Source organism: Neopsephotus bourkii, unplaced genomic scaffold (assembly GCF_033783945.1).
Source record: "Neopsephotus bourkii isolate Nb327-2 ecotype Australia unplaced genomic scaffold, CSIRO-AGI_Nbou_v1 NB_284, whole genome shotgun sequence".
NCBI lineage: Eukaryota > Metazoa > Chordata > Aves > Psittaciformes > Psittacidae > Neopsephotus > Neopsephotus bourkii.
The window spans coordinates 406042-428160 of NW_026900793.1; the positions used below are offsets into that span (position 1 = coordinate 406042).

At 48.1% G+C, this 22119-nt stretch overlaps 1 protein-coding gene across 4 annotated transcripts in view; it reads right to left on the minus strand.

The window, feature by feature from the left end:
* Positions 1–549: 549 nt before the first annotated feature.
* Positions 550–22119, minus strand: part of RBM6 (RNA binding motif protein 6) — a 57976-nt gene continuing 36406 nt past the window's right edge. For 2 of the 4 annotated variants that reach the window (XM_061346923.1, XM_061346922.1), the window contains 17 exons: positions 16482–16556; positions 15005–15065; positions 13863–13931; positions 12541–12792; positions 11895–12055; positions 11118–11215; positions 10610–10652; positions 9961–10021; positions 8914–9005; positions 8072–8242; positions 6959–7048; positions 6071–6160; positions 5205–5474; positions 4558–4632; positions 3881–3978; positions 2552–2663; positions 550–827 (listed from right to left, as the gene is read on the minus strand). In XM_061346923.1, the coding sequence (XP_061202907.1) occupies positions 702–827; positions 2552–2663; positions 3881–3978; positions 4558–4632; positions 5205–5474; positions 6071–6160; positions 6959–7048; positions 8072–8242; positions 8914–9005; positions 9961–10021; positions 10610–10652; positions 11118–11215; positions 11895–12055; positions 12541–12792; positions 13863–13931; positions 15005–15065; positions 16482–16556 (1944 nt within the window). In that variant the 3' untranslated portion in view covers positions 550–701. The remainder of the gene's footprint in view (positions 828–2551; positions 2664–3880; positions 3979–4557; positions 4633–5204; positions 5475–6070; positions 6161–6958; positions 7049–8071; positions 8243–8913; positions 9006–9960; positions 10022–10609; positions 10653–11117; positions 11216–11894; positions 12056–12540; positions 12793–13862; positions 13932–15004; positions 15066–16481; positions 16557–22119) is intronic. The other 2 variants (XM_061346924.1, XM_061346925.1) reach the window with 2 other exon arrangements.

The window sequence follows — 22119 nt, forward strand, 5'->3', positions numbered from 1 at the left end:
GGGTTTCTAACCTCCCCAGATGCCTCTGCACTCTCTGGGCTGTACCAGCAGCACTTGCTCAAAATGGCTTTTTCTCTCACAAACACAGCCCCTACCAGCTTTATCTAGCATGGCTGTGTCCCTCAAGGGTCCCCAACACCACTGCCACCAGATCCAGCCCTCCAGTGGAGAGGATGGGGAAGGCTCTGGCTTGGCTGGGAAGCTCAGGTATCACCCAGCATGCATTAGACTACCTTTAGGCACTAAGCTCTTGCTGTTAACTGAATTCAGTTGTCCTTGCTAGCAGCCAGGAGTTGCTCCTGCTCCCAGATTCCTTCCAGGTCTTGGGGCTGCCCCCTGCTCCCACTTCACATCCTGGCCTACGAGTACAGGGCACCAGGAGGTGGCAGGAAACACACTGCAGGCAGGACCATGCATGACCAAACCTGTCCCAGACCTCCAGAATGGCTGCAGCAGCCAGAGTCCTCATCAGCAGAGAGCACAACACGCTGAGAATCTCCCAAAGCTGTGATGCTTTACAACACCCCATGTTAGGCAAGAGACAAGCACTGACAAATTTTCAGTTTTATTAAAAAACTCCTAGCAGCAAAACCTGTAACAATTCCAAAAAAAAAAAAAATAATAAGACCAAACCCCCAAAAGAACGTGACACAGAGAGAAAGACAGATGGAGGAAGACAGGCTTAGGGCTTTCTGCACCCTTCACTCCAGCTCCTTATAGCGGGCAAACATGACCCTCCTGACGGCGTCGCGGTAGGTCTCATTGGACTGCCTCTTGTTGGGCTTCCCTTGGGCCCCCAGGCCAGGGCCCTTCCTCCTATTTTCTCCCTGCAAACAGACACACTTTGGGTTAGTGATTTCTCCTCCTCACTGTTTGCCCATAAAGAAAAAGCTTCCCCTGGGCTGCTTCAGGGCAGCCGACTGCTGCCATGGGGATCCGGGAGAGAAGGAACAGCAAGTGAAGTGTGCTCCTTCAAAAGCTGTTCAGGGGAAACTGCCAGCCCTCTGTGGGCAACAAAACCAGCCAACAAATGCCCACTGGGAATGGAATCACAGGGACTGGCTGCAGGGAACAACACGAGCATATGGCTGGTGGGAGCGGGCAGCCAAAACAGGCAACAGCCGTGTGCGAGCGAGGATTGAAACAGAGCAAAGGGAAGCACCAGCAAGAGCTGGGCTCCCGGGGAGCTGTCTGCAGTTAGCCTGCATTTGCAGAAGCTCGGCTGTTTTCTCCTCTAATAAGAGTTCCCATGGGCTCTGGTAGCTCACTTTGAATTTCAACCAGTTTTTCAGGCCTGGCTTTCGCAGCCAGCATCTGAATTATTCAGTAAACCTGCCTAGAGTTAGCCCAGGAGAGCAGGCCTAAGGCTCAAAGTTTCTCTCACTTTAAAGTCCGACTTATTTGAGTACCAGAGATGTCATCAATTAGGCCAAGAGATCAAAGTCCCGTAGGGCTGAAGTGGACACACGGTTTTGCCCAGCATGACCTGGCAGTGAAAAACAAGCACATCTCCAGGGCTCTTTTGGGAGGCTTTCATAGGAATTGCCCAAGAGCTTTGCTGTCAGCTCCCCCATCCAGTCTGGGAAGCCCTGATCAGAGGTCAGACTCCCAGAGAGCATCACTGCTGCTGGCTCTTCAACAGAGCCCGTCTTATGGTCACAGGAAACTCTCCATGAGAGCTGAGCAGCAGCTGGGGTTGCTGTTTGCACTGAAAAGGGAATCTTGCCTCGTGTGTGTGAGCTCAAGCAAACACGTCATGAAGCCTCAAATATTTGCCTTTAATGATAAACTTGACAGTAAGCCCAGTGTCACAACATGAGCTGTGCTGCCATCGCCTGCCCCTTGAGGAAGCACTGACACCACAGCAGTGAGGCAGTCTGGTGACAGACCTGCCACCACCAGCAACAGCACCACAAGTGACAGCAGCCACATGGTGCTGCTCATGTGCCCTGGGCAAGGGGGACAGTCCATGCTGCAAGCCACTTGTCAGATAAACCCTCTGCAGCACATTAAAGTCCACTGGGAGACCAGCCCATCCCAGCAGGCAGGATCTACCCAGCCCTGCCTACCCCTGCAGCCCTTTACTGATGGAAGACTGCCTCTCATCAGATGATGTATCCTGGTATTACCTTTCAAAGTCCAGAGTCCAGAGCAGCAGCGAGAGCTTCACAGGCACTAGGCAGAGTAGACAAATAGCATCACGTGCCCTGTGGCTTTGGCTCTGCTCACACCTCCTTGGAGGTTCACCTTTTCCTCTAGCTCACGTGGCTGCAGAGCACTGAGCTGGGAACCTGCTCTCAAACTCCAGCCTGGCTTCAGGCAGGTATTAATCAGATGCTATGACCTTCACTGTACTCTATTTTCAACCCCTCAACACCCATATAAATTCTATCCTTTTCTGACTGCCACCATACTTGCAGCCTCTCCCAGCCTGCACATGTATTATTCCATCCTGCAGCCTGACTCAGTCCAGCTGGGAACTCCCTCCAGCCATCCTGGGGCACATTACTAGCTGCAGGTCATTGTGTTTTGAAAGGAAGGGAAGACTCACCTCCACTGGGGATGTTGTGCCCTGCTGGTTGTGGCCGAAGCCTTTCTTCCACCCTGTGGACTGCAACATTCGGTTCCCTCTGTTGTTACTGTCAATCCTTGGGTCATAGTCACTGCAAAAGATGAAGAACCAATTGTCTGGTCTTGCTTCAAACACATGCCAGGGATCTTTAGCGCTGCTAATAACACCTTCATTGATACTCCAGCTTCTCCTGACACCCAAGTTGCCTGCAAAAAGCACACTGGCCAAGGAAACCAATACGATGGATTCTGTGTGCAGGGCTCAGACAGCTTTAACTGCAAAATTTCTTGTCCCACCTCAGGGGAAAATACACCAGGGTGCAGGAAATGAGCTCAGGCTCCAAAATATTTATGGTACAAGCAAGCCAGAAGCAGTCTGTGCTTGCATTTCTTCATCAATTTTTAGCACTAGCAAGGAAGTGAAGCTTAATCCATGCTGCTCTGCCAGATCTTTCTTTTCTCCCAGTGCTGTGGTCATGGAGCTCGATAGATGTAGTGTTGATTTGGACACCTCTTCTCCCACCTGGTCATCACTCACCCAACACCATTAACCTAAACCCATAGTTTTGAAAACTGCTCAGCACAAATAGAGTTTTCTTCAGGAAAGTTCTACATTGTGGCTGCTGCTGACACCGCACACAAACTGCTTTACTTTATCCACAGCTGTTCCAGGAAACAGGGAAGAGAAGATGGGAATTTTTAAACTGCAAGACATGGAGGAAAGGTCTGCTTCTGAGGTGCTATATCAGAAGAGGACAAGCATACAACCAGTTTTGTCTTCACCACATGCCTAACAGTTCTCAGCCCACTGGAACACGCGAGCTTGCAGCAGGCAGGTCTTTTGAGAGCTCCACACAGAACACACTTTCTTCCTCCACCTACTCTGCATAAGATGGAAACAGCTCCCAGTGTTCCTCTGAGTCAGTGGAACAGATGAAACACAGCTTTGCTCTTTCTTTCAATGGCTAGATGCCAGGACAGGAGGACAGCAAGTGCCTTAAGGACAAGGTGGATGGAAACAGGATGCATTCTGCTCCCTGCGCCTGGCTAGGCACACTCAAATCCCCCCAGTCTCACTCCTCAAGCACCAGGCAGCTTGTCTCTGCCTTCTCCTAAACCCTTTTCACCTCTGCATCCCTGGCCTTCTCCAAGATGCCCTGCAGCACAACAGGCTCCCCTCTGGGGAACTCTACCCATGAGAATCACAGATCTACCTCACTGGCTGATTCCTTGCATTGTCACACCAGCAGCACACACGCCATCCTGGCATCAGCAGCCCCAAAGAGATCTAACCAAGAGCAGGCATTACCTCTCTGAGTCCCGGTCGTATCTGAGTCGTTTCCTCTCTGGTGAATCCATCTGCTGGAATTTCTCTCTCCGGTCATTTCCTTTGTCTTTATGTCTCCCCTTCATAACAGAAAGAACAAAGTAAGCCCAGGAGCTACAAAGGATTCAACACTCCACAGGAGACTGCTCTTCAGCCAGGTCTACTCATCTCATCCTTAGCTGGCTGGAAATCTGTCCTGGAGACTTACTGAATGTTTCTGGGATCCACAGTCCACTTATTCTATCCTGGTGGCATCTGTTGGGCTAACCCAGACCTGCAGTTGCAGCCTTCTAGTTATGGCACTGGGAGCAGCACTGCTACCCTCTGAACAACAGCTCTCCCATTCCTGCCCAGGCAGCAGCAGCCCACACACCACATTGATTTTAGATGGAAATTTGGGTCCCTCTTAGGATAGAGCCCAACATTGGCTTGCAGGACAAAAGAACCACACTCAGAACATCCTGGGAGGAAGAAGACGTGCTCTGAGAAATCCGAGCACTGTCTACAGGTCCAGCTGCAGAGTGTGCCCATAGTTCAGTCCAAGACTCTCTGGGAGGCATTTGATGCCCAAGCTGCAGATACAGATGCACAAGTGGGGGGTCCAACACTCCCCTCGTGAAGAACCACAAACACAAGTCTGCCCACCACCGCAGACCCACCTCACGCTCTCTCTTCTCCAAATATGCCAGTTCCTGCTCAGATCGTTTGATCTTCATGTGTATCTCCAGGTTTTGCTGAAAGGAGGAAAACAGAAGCCAGCGTCAGCAGCGGATACAAGCTGTCAGGGTCAACTGCTACACCCGTAAGGAGTACAAGTAGGGCAGCATGCTCTTGTACCTGCACTACATCAACACAGCAGCATCTCCTGCAGCCCAGACTACCTGTTCTCCCCCAGAGACCACGAGCCCTTCCTCTCCACAGTAAGGAAGTTCTATTTTAACCTGCATGCAGTTTGGCCCTCCTAGAAGCAAGAGCTCAAAGGCAGCACAGAACACAGGGAGGCATGTGCTAAGCTCTTACTGCTGTCGCACTCGTGTGTGCCAGCACCCCACTCTCTCCAAGGCTCAGCTCTCTCGCTACAGCTTAAAAAGTCACACCTTGACATTACAGCACTCCCATGGCAGGAACAAGCAGCTCACACAATGCTTTGAACAGAGCTTTGATGGGAACTTTGCCTGCTACTGTGTCGAATTCAGCACAGCTCTTCCCACCCAACCATTGCATTTTTCTCTGCAAATAGCAACGCTGCTGAGCCAAAGGCAGCTTCCAGCACACACACAGCCCCACAGTCACCAGCTCCCCCTACCTTGTGCAGGTTGGAAAGCTGCTGGTGCTTGATGAGCACTTCCTTGTTGGGAAACTGCCTCCTGCAGAGCAAGCAGGCCAGCTTGTTCCAGTCGGTCAGCTTGTCATCGCTGGCCTTGGCCTTCCTCAGCTGCTCCTCGCGTTGTGCTGGTGGGTGGGGAGGCGGCAGCCACTGAGCCTGTGACTGGTCCTCCTCTTCCTCCTCCTCTTCATTGTCGCTGTCTCCTCCATACTCTCCCAGAAGTCCTATCAGAGGGTTCACCACCTTGGGCTGAGGGAAGCAGCAGAAAAGCATTTTAGCATCATGTCTGCCCTGCTCTGCTTCCCCAGCCAATCTCCCCATGACTTGTGTCTTTGTTCCAGTCCAGAAGCTAGGGAGCAGCATCCCAGCAACACAGGTAGGGAATGGAAAGAAGCTGACTGGACAGCATTTAAACACCACAGGGTAGAAGCCCTTCTGCTCCCTAGACAGGCTGTGCTTTGGTGCCAGGCTTTCCCAATCTGACACACACCTAAGCACAAGAAACCGACCAAAGCTGCAGCTACTTGGCAAAGAGTTGCTGTCAGTCACTTCCCCTAGCGATGGAAAGCAGTGAGGAGGCAGCTGGAAATTTTCTGCCTGAGGACTGCTTGAGCAAGAAGACCCTGCTTGAATGCAGCTATTAAATTTGCCCACGGTAGAAGTTCGCAAACAAACTCAGCGTTATAAATCAAACTGCCTTCACCATTCCATCTCCAATGCTCCTTCCTTTGTCATGAGCAGCTGGCACCTCTGTCACTCAAGGTCACGGCCAGGCTTTGGTGAGCCTCTCTAGTCCCGCACCCAAGTTTAAACAAGGCAAAGCCCAATCTTACAGAGCCACTTACCGGGGCTGCGCTCTCATCCTTTTTCACAGAGGGAGGTAATGGTTTTTTAAAGACATCTTCTGCAGAGAACTTCTCCTCTCCAGCCTCATTCTGAAACAGTCAAGACCAGGTGTTAAGACCGCCACACCATGGATTCAGTGCACACAACAGCTAAGCACCCACTTAAACAGGCCTCCAAGGACACCAGGCAGCTGCTAGAAATGAGGTGGTGGTTTTGGTGGGAGACATTCTCATTCTGGGGAATCCATAGCTCTCCTGGAGCTATGCCTTTGGTTTCAGGGACAGCTGCAGCTCACCATGACATCCTAGTCTGCTCCACTCTCACTCTCTGCTGGACTGTGATGCTGACAGCAGCGGCAGCCATGACTCAGACCACTGAGGATGCTGAGGCAGGGCATGGTCACATTTGTACACCTCTGTGTGTGCACAAAGGACATGGAGACCAGGAGCAGAGAAACCAACCACTCCAGGAAGAGCTGCAGTTCTGCTTGCCTGTGAGAGGCAAGACAAAGCACAAGTACTACAGGTGGGAAGGGGAAAGGATGACAACACCAGTTTTCTCTGCTGTGTTTGTGGCACACCATATGTCCAGGCTCAAGCAGGGTGATGGTGTTTCCAGGATCTTCTTTATACCAGTCAAAGAACACCCTTTATAATGGCCAAAGAAGACCAGAGACTGCAGTAACACAGTAATGCAACAAGAGGAGCCTGTGATGCTCACTCGTACGCTCAGCAGCTCAAAGAGTAGCCTGGAGTGAAGTTTCACATTTACATGCTTTACAGAGAACTGGTCTGGATCCCTGGCCATGCTCTAGTTTAGCAGTTCATTAACTACTCATACTTGACCAGGGACTATGCATACTTGATTAATGCTATGCAACATCTTACCAGGCCTGTACTCTCATCCTTTTTCACAGAGGGAGGCAATGGCTTTTTGAAGACATCTTCTGCAAAGAACCTCTCTTCTCCAGGCTCATTCTGAAAAGCCCAAGATTGGATATTAGGCCAGCAGCAGCACAGGGGTCAGAGAATGCACAGAGCAGCCAGGAAGCCACTTCTGAGCATCCACAGAAAACATGCAGCCGTGAAAAATGATGAAAGGATTTCTACTGGAGATGCTTTCATCCTCCAGTCATACAAGACCATGTTTGTCCTACATCGGTACCCTTGAAAGCAGGCATCCTCCATACCAGATGAGACTTCTTGGCTGGCTTGGTATCAATCTTAGAGACAACCTTGGGTCCCAGCTGCCCAGGACTGGTCATGCCACAGAATATACACAGACCCAACAGGCAAGGAGGAAAACAGAGTTTGTGCATGCATGGCTAAACCGCTTCTACAAACTCTTCTAGCGAACCTCAGGCCCATTCCATATCACAGCAATGGGCTGTGGTCCAACACCCATGCTCAAACATCACCTTGGGCAGCTACTCCTAGCCAGCAATTCGCTGTGCTAGGGAGACAGCATTTGCTCACTGGAAGCAGCACTGAAGTGCACTGCCCCAGGACTGGGCCTCTGGGAGGGACTGTACAGGATATATCTGCATTGCACTTTAGCAATGCACTGCCTGGCTCATCTTCCTGCCTGTCCGTGATGTTTGGAAGGGGCAGTGAGGGGAGAGCTGAGTCTCTGTTATTATCTGACTTGGTATGTTTAAATATCTCTGCTATTTTTTGATAGCCCTGTTACAACAGCTGGGTGCTTCCAGCAGCACGAGTAAAACGTGTGTCTCAGTTACCTAAATGTTTCTAAATCCTTTACCATAAGGAAGGAATGAGAAGCCCTCACTTAGTGTCACAAGAGAAAAATTTCAGGAACTTACTCCCACTCAGCCTGACAACAATCACGTTCCTGGCCTGCTGCAGACCCCATGTATTTCATCACTTCCTCTCACTGTCCCTCCTTCTTTGAATCCTCTATCAATTACTATTTTCTAACCTCTCTTACCTCAGCCTCCTGGCCTCAGACCTCCGATCATTCTGATGCTCGTAGGGATTTACCTTAGCAGAAGTACTTTTCCCTTTCTCCCTTTTGTCCCTGTTGTCCCTGCTGTGTGGCTCCATCCTTTCATTTGTCCGTTCTTGGCTCCCATGCCGCTCTTGGCTCCCATGCCGCCGCCTCCTGCTCTCTGGAGGCGATGAACAAGCTTCTCGGTCTATTGTGACTTCTCTCTGAAAGATGCATTTGGAAAAGACTTATCCAACCCCTGCAATCTTTATTGGGCTTATTGGACTGGGAGACCAGGAAAGAAGGAAATGCAGAGCCTCAGACAACTGAGGGCAAAGGCTTTAGAACTTCGCTGGGGGAGGAGACAGTCTACCACAGTCAGGTCATCACAGGTACTACTCTGCTCACCCAGAGCATGGGTAACTCCAGAATCACAAAACCAAGATCATAGTCCCAAAGAACCTCTGCTGAAGGCTCTTTATTGACATCCTTGTAACAATTGCTGGCTGGGGTCAGGGAGCAAATAAACCACAGATGAAACAGAGCTCTGCTGTCCATATTTGAATAGACAGCTACATATGACAGGTCTTCAGAAAAATCTAGCAAGGATACTCTGCCTGTAAGTCTACTGAGTGAAGAGGAGGCCAAACCCCCCCAGGGCAGGGCTTCAGAGGCCAAAAAGGCAGCTATGGCACTAAAGGGTTCCTAGCCTCTCATTAAGTTGGTATTTTGAAACATGTATCCCTTTTACACAAGTCAGAGGACTGAGAGAAACGAAGCTGCCTCTGTGCTGTCCCATGCTGGCCTGTCTGCGGGATCTAGATGCAAAATCTCTCCAGAGAAGAACAATTTGTAAGAATGCACTGTGTGTAACATTTCCTTCCCACACACTCACCTGAGTCCTGGGGTCATAGTATGTCCCAGCTATGGGGTCGTAGTAATTCCCAGTTTCAGGATCATATATGTATGTGGACACATCTGATGGAGCTGAACAGAGAGACAAGAGTTAAAACCACAATCTTCCACAGGCAGAACTTGCATTTTACAAAGACAAAAGCATGAGCAAATATTACATCAGTGAAAGGATCAAGAGTGGGAAAGAATTTTTCTCTTGTGGCAACAGAGGTATGAGGAGCCTCACTCACTTGACCTACATATTCTTTTCTTTAAGGAGTAAGAAGGGAAATGGGTTTTCACAATTCTTCTGGTTTAGGGCTCTGGCAAAATTTCCACATCAAAACATACTCACAGGGGCTGTGCTGAGATCACCAGACCACAACACTTGACTGGACAAAGACATGAAATCCAGTAATTTCCTTAAGAATGGGGTAATGAGTTCCAGGCTCTGTGTCCACCCACCCTTGTGAACAAGGAAGATTTCTGTGCTCTTTCAACCAGTCTCCTGTTTAAGTGATGATACTCCCCATATCCCTTCCACCCCGTGGGTGCATGAAAAGCTCTGACAAGAAAGGGGAGCAAACTGTTTCTACATGAAAAGTCAACGGCCTTAAGGGCAAGCCCATAATGTGAGGCCTGTTTCTCATTTCCAAAGTGTTATTTGACAGAGTTCAGCTACAAACAAGTCAGTAAAAGAATCAGGAGTGTTCTTCCAGCTACTAGCACTGCCACATAAAATGCATTTTCTTCTGTCTCATCTAGTAATTGCCAGGCTGATTTTATCCCATCCGTTTACCACAACAAGGAAAAGCATGCAGCAAGTTTTCTTTATCTGCATGTAGTTTTGCACAGTAAGAGAAGAGAGAAACACATCATCAGATAGGAAAATGTGACTAAACAAAGTTGGCAACAAACCTCAGAAGTGGGTGTAGCAAACAAACCTACTCTAAGCCTTTAAAAATATTGTGGGGCTGATTTCTACATGTCAGTGCCCTTTTAAGGAAGAAAAGTGTCCACAGTAGGAGTAAGGCAGAGCTTCACTTACACTGTGCTCTTGTGCGTCTCTGTGATTCGCCACCCCTCCTGTCTCTCATGCCCCTTCTGCCCTGGTGTAAGTAAACAACACAAACAGATCAGAAACTCTTTGACATATTGCTTTACCTCCCTCTCACAGGCCCAAAGCTCAGGAAAACAGCTCATTTAGCTGCCCTAGAGTACAAGCAGACATAGCTTTTCACCTACGGAGGAATGGAGGGTGTTGGAAAGCAGGAGACCCCTGTAGCTTCCATGAACCTTTAAATTAGGTGTTCCTGGCAATCTGAATGGAAGCCCCCAGCCCTTTCAGTATGGGAAGAGCCCTGTAGTGTAGTAACAAGCACTAAGGAAGGGACATTCACTCCAAGAACAGGGATCAGTCACCAATTAAATCACTTTGCATAAGCATGGTACAGAGTAATCCAGGCCAGAACTCCCTCCAGCAGCACCTGCAGTCTGACTTGCACATCTATGCACACTACAAACACAGTGTTAGGGGCAGAGTAGCAGTGAGGAGCACACTTGAGCATTATCATCTCATCTTCAAACACGTAAAACTTTCAGCAGCCCAAAAGGAAAAAGCCTAACAAAGTCAGGGCTATAATCCCCAGTGCTCCCTCCCTTTTCCAGTGACCTGCAGCGAAGCTGTGCAGACCTACCGGGCCATAGTAGGAATTGTCACCGTGCTCCCCATAGTCATTCCTGTTGAGATAAAGGTCACAGGTTAGTGTTTATCTGGCTTCACATTAGCCTCAGTATACTCAAAATGATTAGCAGGACCAATAAAGGCAGAAAGACCATCTTTGCTGGCCCCATGTTGGATTGTGTCCATCATTGTCTCCACAAGAGTTATGACCACACTCTGCTGTGTCTGCAAAGATGACTCTCTCCAATTGCTTTTTAAAAAGCTGAACCCATTAATTCCCTCACAATGGGATTTGATGGCTGGACAACAACAGGCCATGCAATATGATTATTAATCCCATACTGCTCAATCACTGAAGCTTCTTCTATCTCCAATGCCTTCACCTCTCCAACGCATTTTTACGTTGTAGGAACATCTGTGCTAATTCATGTGCCAACCTTTAAGCACTTAGTCTGACAACACAGCTCTAGGCTTCCAGCACATCACACAAAGGACAACTCCACCACCTCATCTGTCTATACCTTCTCCTCCCTGTAGCAAGATTCACTTCCACCGTACGTCCATCAATGCAGATTGGGGGATCCAGATTCTGCAGTATCTTTAGCAACCTCATCGCCTCCTGTAAAAGAAAGGAGAATTTCACATCCATGAGAAGGAAATCATGCTTGTTTCTCAAATCCAGCCTGCCTGAAAGGAAGGCTTTGTGCTCACATGACAATCATACTAGGACAGGAAACACAACACTCTTGTCTAAACATTAATGAAAGGTATTTAGGATGAGACAAAAGGGATCAATTCATTGTTAGGTTCTCTGCTTGTCCTATGAGTGTTTTCAGCAGCCAGCTAGGGCTGCCTATTCTCCTAGGGCTGCTGGACAATGCAGCACTGTCGTTGCTGTTGCACTCTCTGGACCAATGCAGAGAGCACAGCTATGGAGCTTGGAGTCATCCTAGAACCAGAAAATGTGAATCCTCCACCATGGGACTGTCTGTTAATTAAGACTCTTGCCTTTTGCAGGCAGAAATCATTGAATTCAAGTTCCCTGAAACAAAATATCTGTGCAAGAGGTGCTGAAGTTTAGGAGGGTCTACAAAGAAAAGTCTTCATGCCAGCAATTCACCAAGTATCATGACTTCTGACAACAAAGACAGTCTTTGCCTCCTAAAGCCAGACAAACAGAAGAGAGGACTCACTTCAGGACAGTTGCCTTGCAGGTACAGCTATTTCTTGCAGTAATGTCTCTACTACAGACTACAGATGCCAACAGAGGGAGCATGTGAAAGCAGGAAACCACTTACAGCATGTGATTCCAGTTCAATGAAGCCATAGGTTTGCCCCATCCGCCCAGCCTTGTTTTTCATGATGCGCACACTGGATGTGGAGAGACGCACGTACGGGGCCAGAAGCCCCACAATCACCTCTGGTGGGGTGAATCGAGTAATACGCTTCAGCATAATTGCTGTGAAGGCCAACAGGAGACATGGCCAGGAAGGAAAAAGTAGAAAAAGATAATTCAGATCTAAGTTTATTGTGACAGCACAGGTAAAATTAAACCCATTCGAAGCAACAGCGTGGATTCTTGCAGTTGAGTCTGAAGGCCATCGCTGTTTTTCTCTCCACTTTGCAAGGTGGTCAGAGCATTGCTTCCAATTGCTAACCTTTCCTTCCCAGAAAACACAGCAGAAAGCAAGCCCCTACTCCTCGGAGCTCAGCCCACAGTAACTTCTGGCCAGAGAGGCTCTTGCTGCTGTGTTAACTGTGCCATCCTGAAGCCACCATGCCCTAGCTTCATTTTCTTAAAGGCAATAGGCCGTGGCCTTTGGGGCTGGACAGCCCATCATTACTTCATTTGTATAACACAAACCTCCTCCAAAGATTTGCCCTTTCTGCAGCCTCATGGAGTACAGGCAAGAGGAATCCAAAACTCAGCCCTGTGCCACTCACTTCTGCTTCCTCCACCATCCTGTGGTGTGGTTTCCTCTGCTTCTCTCTGAGAAGGCAGCTCCTGGTGCCGGTCCATGTCTCGTCTCTTCTCCTGTGAAGGCCGGTGCTCTCTCCCTTCATCTCTCTTCCTTGGCTCCTGTTCCTGAGGCTGACACTCCTGCTGTGGAGCAGGAACTGGAGGCTGGAGAGGCTGCTTTGGAGATCCTGGTTGTCCTGATAATTCTTGCTCAGGTTTTTCAAGCTTTGTCTCTGCTATTAGAGAGAAGAAATGGTTCTACATAATGTTGCAGCATGTGTTTCTCTTCTCCTATTTTCTGACCACTGCATCAACACCCCTTAAAAAAGGCTAACCTGTTCTGCCCTTTGCATATCCTCTGTCTTAACACTCTGCAGGCACAAGGTGTGTAAAGAACGAGCTAGACACTGCTCATCCTTCCACTGCTTTGTTTCATGTTGGGCTCCTTTACCTGACCTCTCCTGTCAGACAAGAGGCTTTTTTGGCTCCTCTTAGGATTGGCTTTTGACTGAGCAAACGTGAATCAGGGATTCGTTTGGATATGTTCCCTCTATGTTGAGAACAATCTATATGGCAGTGATATCCTTACTATGCCTGATCTATTCTTGAACACCTCTAGCTGAACAGTATGAACTAGTAACTGCCACCCTATCTCTATGCTAGAGGAAAACTGGGTTCAGGCCCTTATGGTCAGCAACTGAAATGCATCATAACATACTGATTTTATCAGGCGCCTACTTACCACAGATGAGGAAGGTATGTGGAAACACCCTGCCCCCCTCACCTCTCTGTGCAATACAAAGAAGACAAATCCAACCAAGCTTCTGTGCTTGAAGGCCTCTGAAGCATCTGCCTTGACTTTAGAAGAGATCCCTACCAAAGCTGTGGGGCTGCAAAGTCAGACATCACCAGCCCTGCACCTGCTGCTGAAGTCTCTTATCACAAAGAGAAAGAAATTAAGAGTGCAAAACCTGGCTTAGTGAAGCTTCATTTTTTAATGTCGCCCAGAGCACCTCCCCACTCTCTTCTGTCTGGGCAGTGGGCAGCATGGCAGAACACACAGAGATTCTGCACATAAACGTTGGGAAAGCCGGACGCTGACTGGCTTGGCTGTAAGCACAGCTTGTGTTGGACAGAGCTGCACCAATTCATCTGCAGTTTACAGCATGCAGAGTTTTGGCTATACTTGATGAGACACATAAAATTTGCATATGAATCCAGTCTGCACATAGAGCTGAGAAAGCTGCCCATGCAAATCAAGCGGACATGAGCACAACCCCAGAGATGAGGAGAGCAATTCTCTTACTGAATTCTTGCTCAGCTGGTGCGTCCTCTCCCTCAGAAGCACCTCTGGACTCTGGGCCTGCTCTGCTCCCTGTAAGAGAGGCATATTAAAGTCCACTTCAAGCCCATCAGTCACAAAGCAAGCAAGAACTCATGCAAAGCTGCAGCAACAACTGTATATGCCTAGAAAGCTGTTTTGTTTCACCCAGAAATTAAAGGGCAGAGATTACCTTATTACCTACATGTTTTCACAATCAACAAAAGGGGGTCAGTAAGAAGCATGTGCCACAATCTATCTTCACAGCATCTTAAGGCTCTGTTTAATTTGCTCCTCGGCAGTTTTATTACAACCCACAGTTGTGTTGGGCCAGCTTTGTCTTCATAACGCTGATAGAGGAGCCACAGTGCAAGGAAGGCATAACCATGGGGACAGTGCTTCAGTAAATAGAGAGTTCTGCATCAGCAGTTCTTTTAATGCCCTTCTGTCTGGGGTATGCAGGTAAGAAATGCAAAACATGAGAAGTCTGCTCAAAAACAGAGCCAAAGCTTACAGAGTGCCTGGAATACCTACTCATTCCAAGGAAATCAGTTCCTCCAGAGAGTACTCTGGCTCTCATGCCCTCCCAACCCCAAAAAGCAGAGGTGCTAGCAGGGTTAAAGAAAAGCTCCTGGAGCTGCAGAACTTAGTTCCATGAACGTCTTACAGTCAGCAAGGAGAGTTCAGAAATTCAGATCCTGGATTCACCTCTCATCTAAGAGCCTCAAAAGAATACCACCAAAACCATGCAGCTCTATCTCCCAGGGAAGGTGAGTCAAGGGGAAGCCATCAAGGGCCAGCAGTACTAGCTCACACTGCTGGAGAACACACAACCTGCAACTCCATGGACGAAGGACAATGCCAGAGTAACAGAAAGGAAAGGCTTTATGCAGCAAGACACCTCTCCACCAAGCCTCACAAGAACAGAGAACATGGTAGCAACAGATCCACAGGTAACATCTGTAGTGTGGACAGGGAAAAGGGTCTAAATGAAGCAAAACTAGTAACACTGACACTGCCCAGAGAGTCAAACAAGAAGGATACCACAGGGAAGCCAGAGGAGAAACTTACATGTCAGGGCAGATGAAATTTCTAACCAACCAAGCACAGGGACTGGATATACTCACCATCTCTCGGGAGCTTGCAATAGGAGCAGGAAGATCTGTAGCCCACTGTACACACCTTACACTGCAATGGAAGATGGACAGCATGAGGAAGTCATGTTTTGAAGTCCCTGGTGACCAGTGAAGACATTAAGATGGGACTCTTAGCCTCTCGAGTGATGCTGGACCAGAAAGCTACACGCTAGGCACCATACTGCCAGCATCATGTTTCAAAGGATTCAAAGTTACCTCTAATCTCAACTCACTCCTAAAGCAGTGACAAAGCCCTTATCTGAGCTAAACTGTAGATACTGATGTAATTCACTGCACAGGGAGAGTCGATGAAGAGGTATCAGCTAACCAAGGGCTAGGGGTGTACAGGCTCAGATGTTTATGCCACACAGAACCACCACAGAAAGAGCCAAGTGCCCGTCTTCAGAGCTCTCTCTGGACACAGCACTTCCTGTTCAAGCTCTTTGGAAATGCATTGCTTCTCTTTCATACCATTTTCTTCTTTCTCTAACTGAAGCCCTGCATATGCTTGAGGGCACAAGGAAGCTCTTTCAGGCCATACTTATGCATAAAAACAATGGGGACAGTATGGCTACTTCTTGTTGCACAGAGAGCTGTTGAAGCAACCACTGCCTGAAACTTCTGTCTCTACTTGATCTCTGAAGCACTGCAAGCACAGACAAGCACTGAGCAGTGGCTCTGCTGGCTTCTGGAGTGCATCCAGTTAGCCTGGATGAGGGGTTTTGTAGCCCAGTGTGTGCAGTGGTCAAGGTGGGAGTCTAACTACAGCTGATCCCTTCCTACCCTGCCTGCAGCAGGTGGGACTGCAGGCAACAACCTGCTCTAGCACTTCAGGTCTTTGCTCTAGTGCTCCTCCCCAGCCTTCTGCAGCTGAAAGTGCCCGTTCTGGGAGAACCATGAGAAGGCCATGGAACAAAACAGGCCCTTGGGCAACTGTGCTTCTATTGAAATGGGGCACCTCCAGTCTGTACTAACTGCTGCCTGGACATGGACCTATTTCCATGCTTCCTTCCACTTAAATCCAGATCCCAGGTTCCTGCATGAGGCAGAAGGGTGGTTTGTGTTTCTGCTGGTGAAAGCTCTGGTTACCTGGCCAGTGAAGACACTGTGGTAACACATGGGAACCAGAGTGAAAGCCTGTTCATCCTGGTTGGCAGTATCACTGTCTCATTTTGGTTTTTTAAGGAGAAGGGATCCACACACTACTTTCCTCACATGTTAAAAGGGAACCACTGCAGAGGGAAGAAACTGCTCTGCATGTAAAACACTGACTACCTGTACCAAAGCAACACTCACTCACATAGGTGATGTCAGAAACAAGGTAAGGAAAACCACAAGAAGAGCTTCAGGACACAAACATCACTCTTAAGGATCTTCAGCCACAGAGCAAACATCTTGCACTCCTCCCTGCTCCACTACCCTGAGATCCAGCAGGGGAGGCCCAACACAGCTCTCATCACATACTTACACGTTTGCAGCGCCAAAACTCTGGGCATGGGGTGTACTCAAGGGTCACTTCTTTGCCACCGATCGAAAGAGTTCCCTGTTGAGACAAGGGGGTAGATGACGAATGTGCCCAGCACACGCAGATTACACAGAGGCAAAGAGAGGGGTTAAAGCTCTGGTTCCTAAAGGTTTTACAAGTGAGACAAGGTGAAAGGGGAGAAAGTCTCCCAGTTCAGTTTGCTGGAGCTCTGTCATGGAAGGGAAACTCTCTGCAACCTGCTCTAGCACAGTGTAACAAAGCTGTTAGCTCCAGAGGAACTAGGCAGAAGAGGCTTTGCCACCTCCCAGGAAGAGCAGAGACAGAGCAACCAGAGCATGAGAGGGAAGCTGCTTTAACCTGCTTTTGTCCACATACTGGAAAGGGGCACCTGGACAGCCTCTCTCACACCAGCCACCACCAGGCTGGCCTCAAGGCAGCTGTTTGAGGAGGAATACAGGGAAAACCACTGCTGAGGTGAGAGAATTTTCATACTTGGGTTAGTCTTCATGTCCCTCAGGAAACCCTTCAGAGAAGTATGCCAGCATGTATGTAGCAAGTCACTGGCTCCACAGCCAGCTGAGCTGCTGCTCTGCAGCCAATCCTTGGTGGGGTGGCCTTGAGCACTGGTGCAGCAGCTGCAGAGGAGCTCCACTGCCTACAAAGCCACTGTTTTCAGCTCCACGCATGATGCTTTGGAGAGACATCAGGAGCCCAACAAATCCACAAGCTTTGCTGAAATGTAGATGATTTAAGGATGAAATGAAGCCGTAGGTGCAAGTTTCCCAACTCCTGCCTGGTACAGCCCCTAAAAGCAGTGAGCAGCAAGGATTCCTGGTGGCTCTCATCTGCTGTGGACAACAGACCACGCCTGGGCATGCAAAATGCAGGCTGAGCCACAAGTACACGGAGCTGTGAGATATTCCATGTCACCGGAGGTACTGCCAGACCATGCAGTCATTATATCCCAATACCACAATATGAGACTCAGTGACAATAATGAGACTCAGACCCAGGTCTCCCAAGCCTCAGGAGAGCAGTTGCTCTTCTTGCCCACTGCTGGACGGTACAGACAGATAGTGGGGAGCTGTAAATGCCCCAAGCTATTCCAGGGAGCTCTGATGAGTCCCAGGTACTCTGACCCAGTAGCCTAGTCACACAAGAGCCAACAGAGCAAACCATGAACATGAGAAAGCAAGTTCCCAGAGTTATCATTCAGAAGTCACGATACACCCATGCATAAACTGCTGTGCAGAACGTGAAGGAGATGCTTGGGAATATGTAAAGTAGAGGGAAGAGTTCACAGCAGGGAATCAGTAGTGGCAGTACAACAATAATCCTTTAAACCCTGACCAAAAAAACGCAACAGAGAAAGCTGGAGACCAAAGACACTGCCCTACACATCGGGTTGCACAGTTTCCTTTTCCACAGCCTGCCTTTTATGGCCCAACACCATCCTTTCCTACGAGGCCTATACACAAGGGGTTTCCTTCCTGCTGTCCATCAGTTTGAGTAGTGCCTTCTAGCATGGATTTGCCTTTGCCTTACAGAAAGCTGAGCCATTCCTAGACTTTGCTGAGGGCTGGCACTTGCACCCAATGCTGCAACCTCAGACACAAGGCATCTCCTCAGGGTCTATTCACATTGTGGAGTATTGCCTACCTTTCATGCCCTGGAGAAAGCCTGCACCTTCTTTAAGGCATGTGAGGAAACATAAGTGAGAAGGACAGGGAGGAGGCAATAAAGGCTGTCCCACTGGGACTGTTGGTCCCCCTGAGATGGACATGCTCCCTCTCCCAAGCAGGGCAGTCATCATATCACAACACATCACATCATCACACACTCAGGAGATGGGCAGTGCCAGGAGAGCAGGCTAAAGCGCCCATGCCTGCCTCAGGACCCACTGAATGCAGGCAGCACTGAGCCCAGGGAAGCCCTCAGAAACAGCAGCTCCTCAGCAGACACTTCCAGCCCTGCCTATGAGCTCTGGAAATAAGGACAACTTAGATCTGAGGACACATCCTCCGGTAAGGCAGTCCATCACACAGCTTCATCCAGCTATACAAGTCACTGAGGATAATACTTGCCAGAAAGCTTTAAGATTATTTTTGGGTTTATGGAAAATGTTTTGTAAGTGCGTGCAGTGCTGGTCTCTACTGCAAATTCAGTTCCTGGAGACTGCAGAAAGTGTCACTTGCATAATTACTCCCTGATTTCCTTAGCACCCTGCTGATTGCCTGCTTACTTTTCCAACAAGCTTTCTCTTACCGATTTCTTCTTGATAAAGTCATTTTCAAGGTTGCAATCACCATTTAACACCACAAAATGAGTCCTTCGTTTAGGACACACATTGTCTTCAAATTCCTCATTCCCCCATTTTGTTACTATAGAATATTTTCAGAACCTCTATTTCCTCTAGTTCCTGTCACTGCTTGTTCTTTTTATCTCTATCTTCTTCCTTTTCTCCGCAGAATATTTTGGATAATACCCTAATTCTCAGCTCACCACTTTCAACTGAGCAGATCTTTGTGAAAACACAAAGATTCTCTGAGAATTTCAGGAAACAATGCTAGGGGAAAAGAAAATGTATGCTAAAGGTATGCCATATGTACTACCTGGCACTTAGACTGTAACAATCTCTTCCATATTCATGCATTTTAGCCTGGACCTCTCTCACCGACTGACCTGCTCTACGTCCGTTAATCCTCCTGTGGGCTTTCAACCTTCTGTTCTTCTGAGCAGCTTGGCCTTTTCTCTCCAAATCAGTAAGCTACAGAAATGTCTCTCTGGTCCTCCCAATCAGGAACCTCCCCCTCAAAACGAGCAGTAAACACACAGTTGACTCACCAGTGAAGGGTTTAAAAGGCTGCCCAGCTCCACAGTCATGGAACGCTGAGCTCTCAGCTATGGAAATGTCTGGATTTCCAAGGACACGAGCAGATTCTACTGTTTTTTTCTGAATTCATCAAAACCATGCCAAATTCATCAAAACAAAGCATTGGGACTTTACTTCTGGGAGCAATGATTTATGCTATTGTTTGATATCTTCCAAATACAGTTGAACGTGTTTTTTCACTCAGAAGTCTGATGCAGTGCTGGATTCTAAGCTAAGTGATACAATTCAGTACAAACCATTTCAGCTAAAGCTACTAAAACACCTGCATCATCTTGAATAATAGCTGATGGCCTAGTGTACAAATATTACTGGCAATAGACTGATCAACTGAGCAATCTCACCATGAGGTGGTTCTAGAGAGTGATGCTATGAATCCATAAACCCTGTCTGCAGAAAGAGCACACAGCAAGTACTAATGTCTCAGAGCTCTTCACTGAGCAGGGGCAAACCCCACAAGTACAGGTTACTTCAAGAGAGGGAAAGAAAAAGCCACGATATCCACAGGTGATGAAATCCTTCCAAAAGCACTTTGGAGGCTGCACTGGGCAACAGAATTCCTACCAGAGCACTTTCCAAGCTCTGTGTTCAAAGACAGTTCAACTGGAAGCATCAAAAGAGTATCAGTAAGATCTAAGTGGTAAAGGTAAGCCTAACTGTAAGAAAAAAACCCCAGACCACTCTCTTAGCACATGTAACACCCACCCATGAGGCTGGTTTTAACTCATCTCTAGTTTAACATCTTTCCAATCATACTAGTTTAAGGCGGCAAGAACTCACCTCCTGCTCCAAACAGAGCACAGCTAACTCACTGCCTGCTGCTGAGTTGTGCAGTGTATGAGCACGGATCCCTTTGATCATGCTTGCTAGGGAAGCAAGGCAGCTCCTGACAGGGCCAGGAGACAGACTGCTGCAGGTCAGGCATGGCACGAGCTACCCACTTCAGCTGCTTATCTGTCAATTAGCATTTACAGTTGGCATGCTGGGATTTCTCATGCTTGCTGACAGCCTCCTAATGATGATGACTGGGGGTTAAGGAGGGGGAGAACTTGCCAAAAAAGTATCTGTGTGTTCTCCAAGACTGAGATGACAGAAGAATGTAATCATCAATGTCAAAGTTTTTGCTAACTGTTTCTTTGGGAAAAAAAGAAAATCAGAGCATCCAAGAGTGACCTAGAAAATGTGAAATATGGAGAGCTTTCGGAGCACGGCACACTCCCGCACATCAAACCAGGCTTCTGCTTTAATTGAAGTTGGCCAAACATTAAAACCTGCAGTAAAATCTCTCTTCAGAGTCTCTTAACAATGAGCTGATAGCTCTCCAAGTATCCTACCCCACGGCTCAGGCTTCAGCAGCTACTACCCAGCCTGCCAAAACTGCACGGAGAAGTGGATGTAGCAAGCTGTGGATTGCTGTGGAGGAAGTGTGCTCTGGCTCTTCCACTGGGATGGTAACTGCATGCCACCATCCCTTGGCACAAGAAAAGCCATGGGTACCTGAGTCAGTGGAACAGCAGTCATCAGTCTCAGCTTTACAGATGACACACCTGGAGCACCAGCAGGTCATTTCTACACAGAACCAGGGCTCAGCTCTTGAGACCCCAAATCCACAAAGATTAATAAGCCAAAGCTTTCTCCTTGACTGCAACCACAGAGCAGCAACCAAGGCAGTGCACTGCAAGTGAACCATAGTCAGATCTCCTCCAGCAGCTGGCTCGTGCACAAAACCAAACACCATTTCAGCTAATTATTTCCTTTTATTGTTCATAGCTTGATTAAATGGAAAATATCCATGCCATGAACTAAATGGTTCTAATATCCTTCTTGCTGAGTAATAACCACGTAAGAAAACTGACATAGTTGCACATGTTGAAAATTAACTTAAAATATCATTTGCAAACGGATATAAAATTGCATATAAAGGTTATGACAAAAGAATGCAAAGCAGTCCCATTCAAACACCAGAATTAACCTCATTTATGTGATGCTAATTCAACCCTCTTATGCATCTTTACTATAATTAGGATGGTTATTCAAAAATTATTACACATCCATCATTTAAAAATTACTTAAACCGATTAATGGGGTTTTTATTGGCGTGGGGAGGCAGCCTGGGAATGTAGAGGGAGCCCATGGTCCCAGCAGCACTTCCTAGAACAGGGAGCTCTCAGCACTCACATGGTATTTCCCAGCCCTGGCCTCCACATGCACTGGTCAGGACAGCACAGGGACACAGGCAGCTGGCAGCAGCAGGAGGGTTATCTAAGTGTAACCACTAATCAAACTGCTTTCAGGTTTTCTCCTATTTGAGTATGAACTATAAATGCAACTTTAACAACCCCAACCACAACACTATGTAAATTACATAGCCAGATCCTATTCCACTGGCACGGTGCTCATCTCTGTGCAGAGCCTGGAGAGCACAAGGCTCTCTCCCTCAAGATATTTATCTTCAGGTAAAGCAAGCAGGCAGGGTCAAGCACCAAAGGTTCCTCTAACCCACACATCCCCAGCTGCTCGTGGAATTCCAGAGGCAGCAGCTTCCCAGGACAGAGCAGCAGGCCAACACCTGGGAACGTAAGAGACCAGCTGGATGTATTTCAGAACAAGATCATCTCAGCCATAGAAACTGCCTTCCCATTCCATTTTTTCCATATGCTTAAGTTTTTATCCCCGAGTTCCTTGGCAGCTGCTGTACAAGGGATTCAACTCTACAGAGCAAGAGGCAGA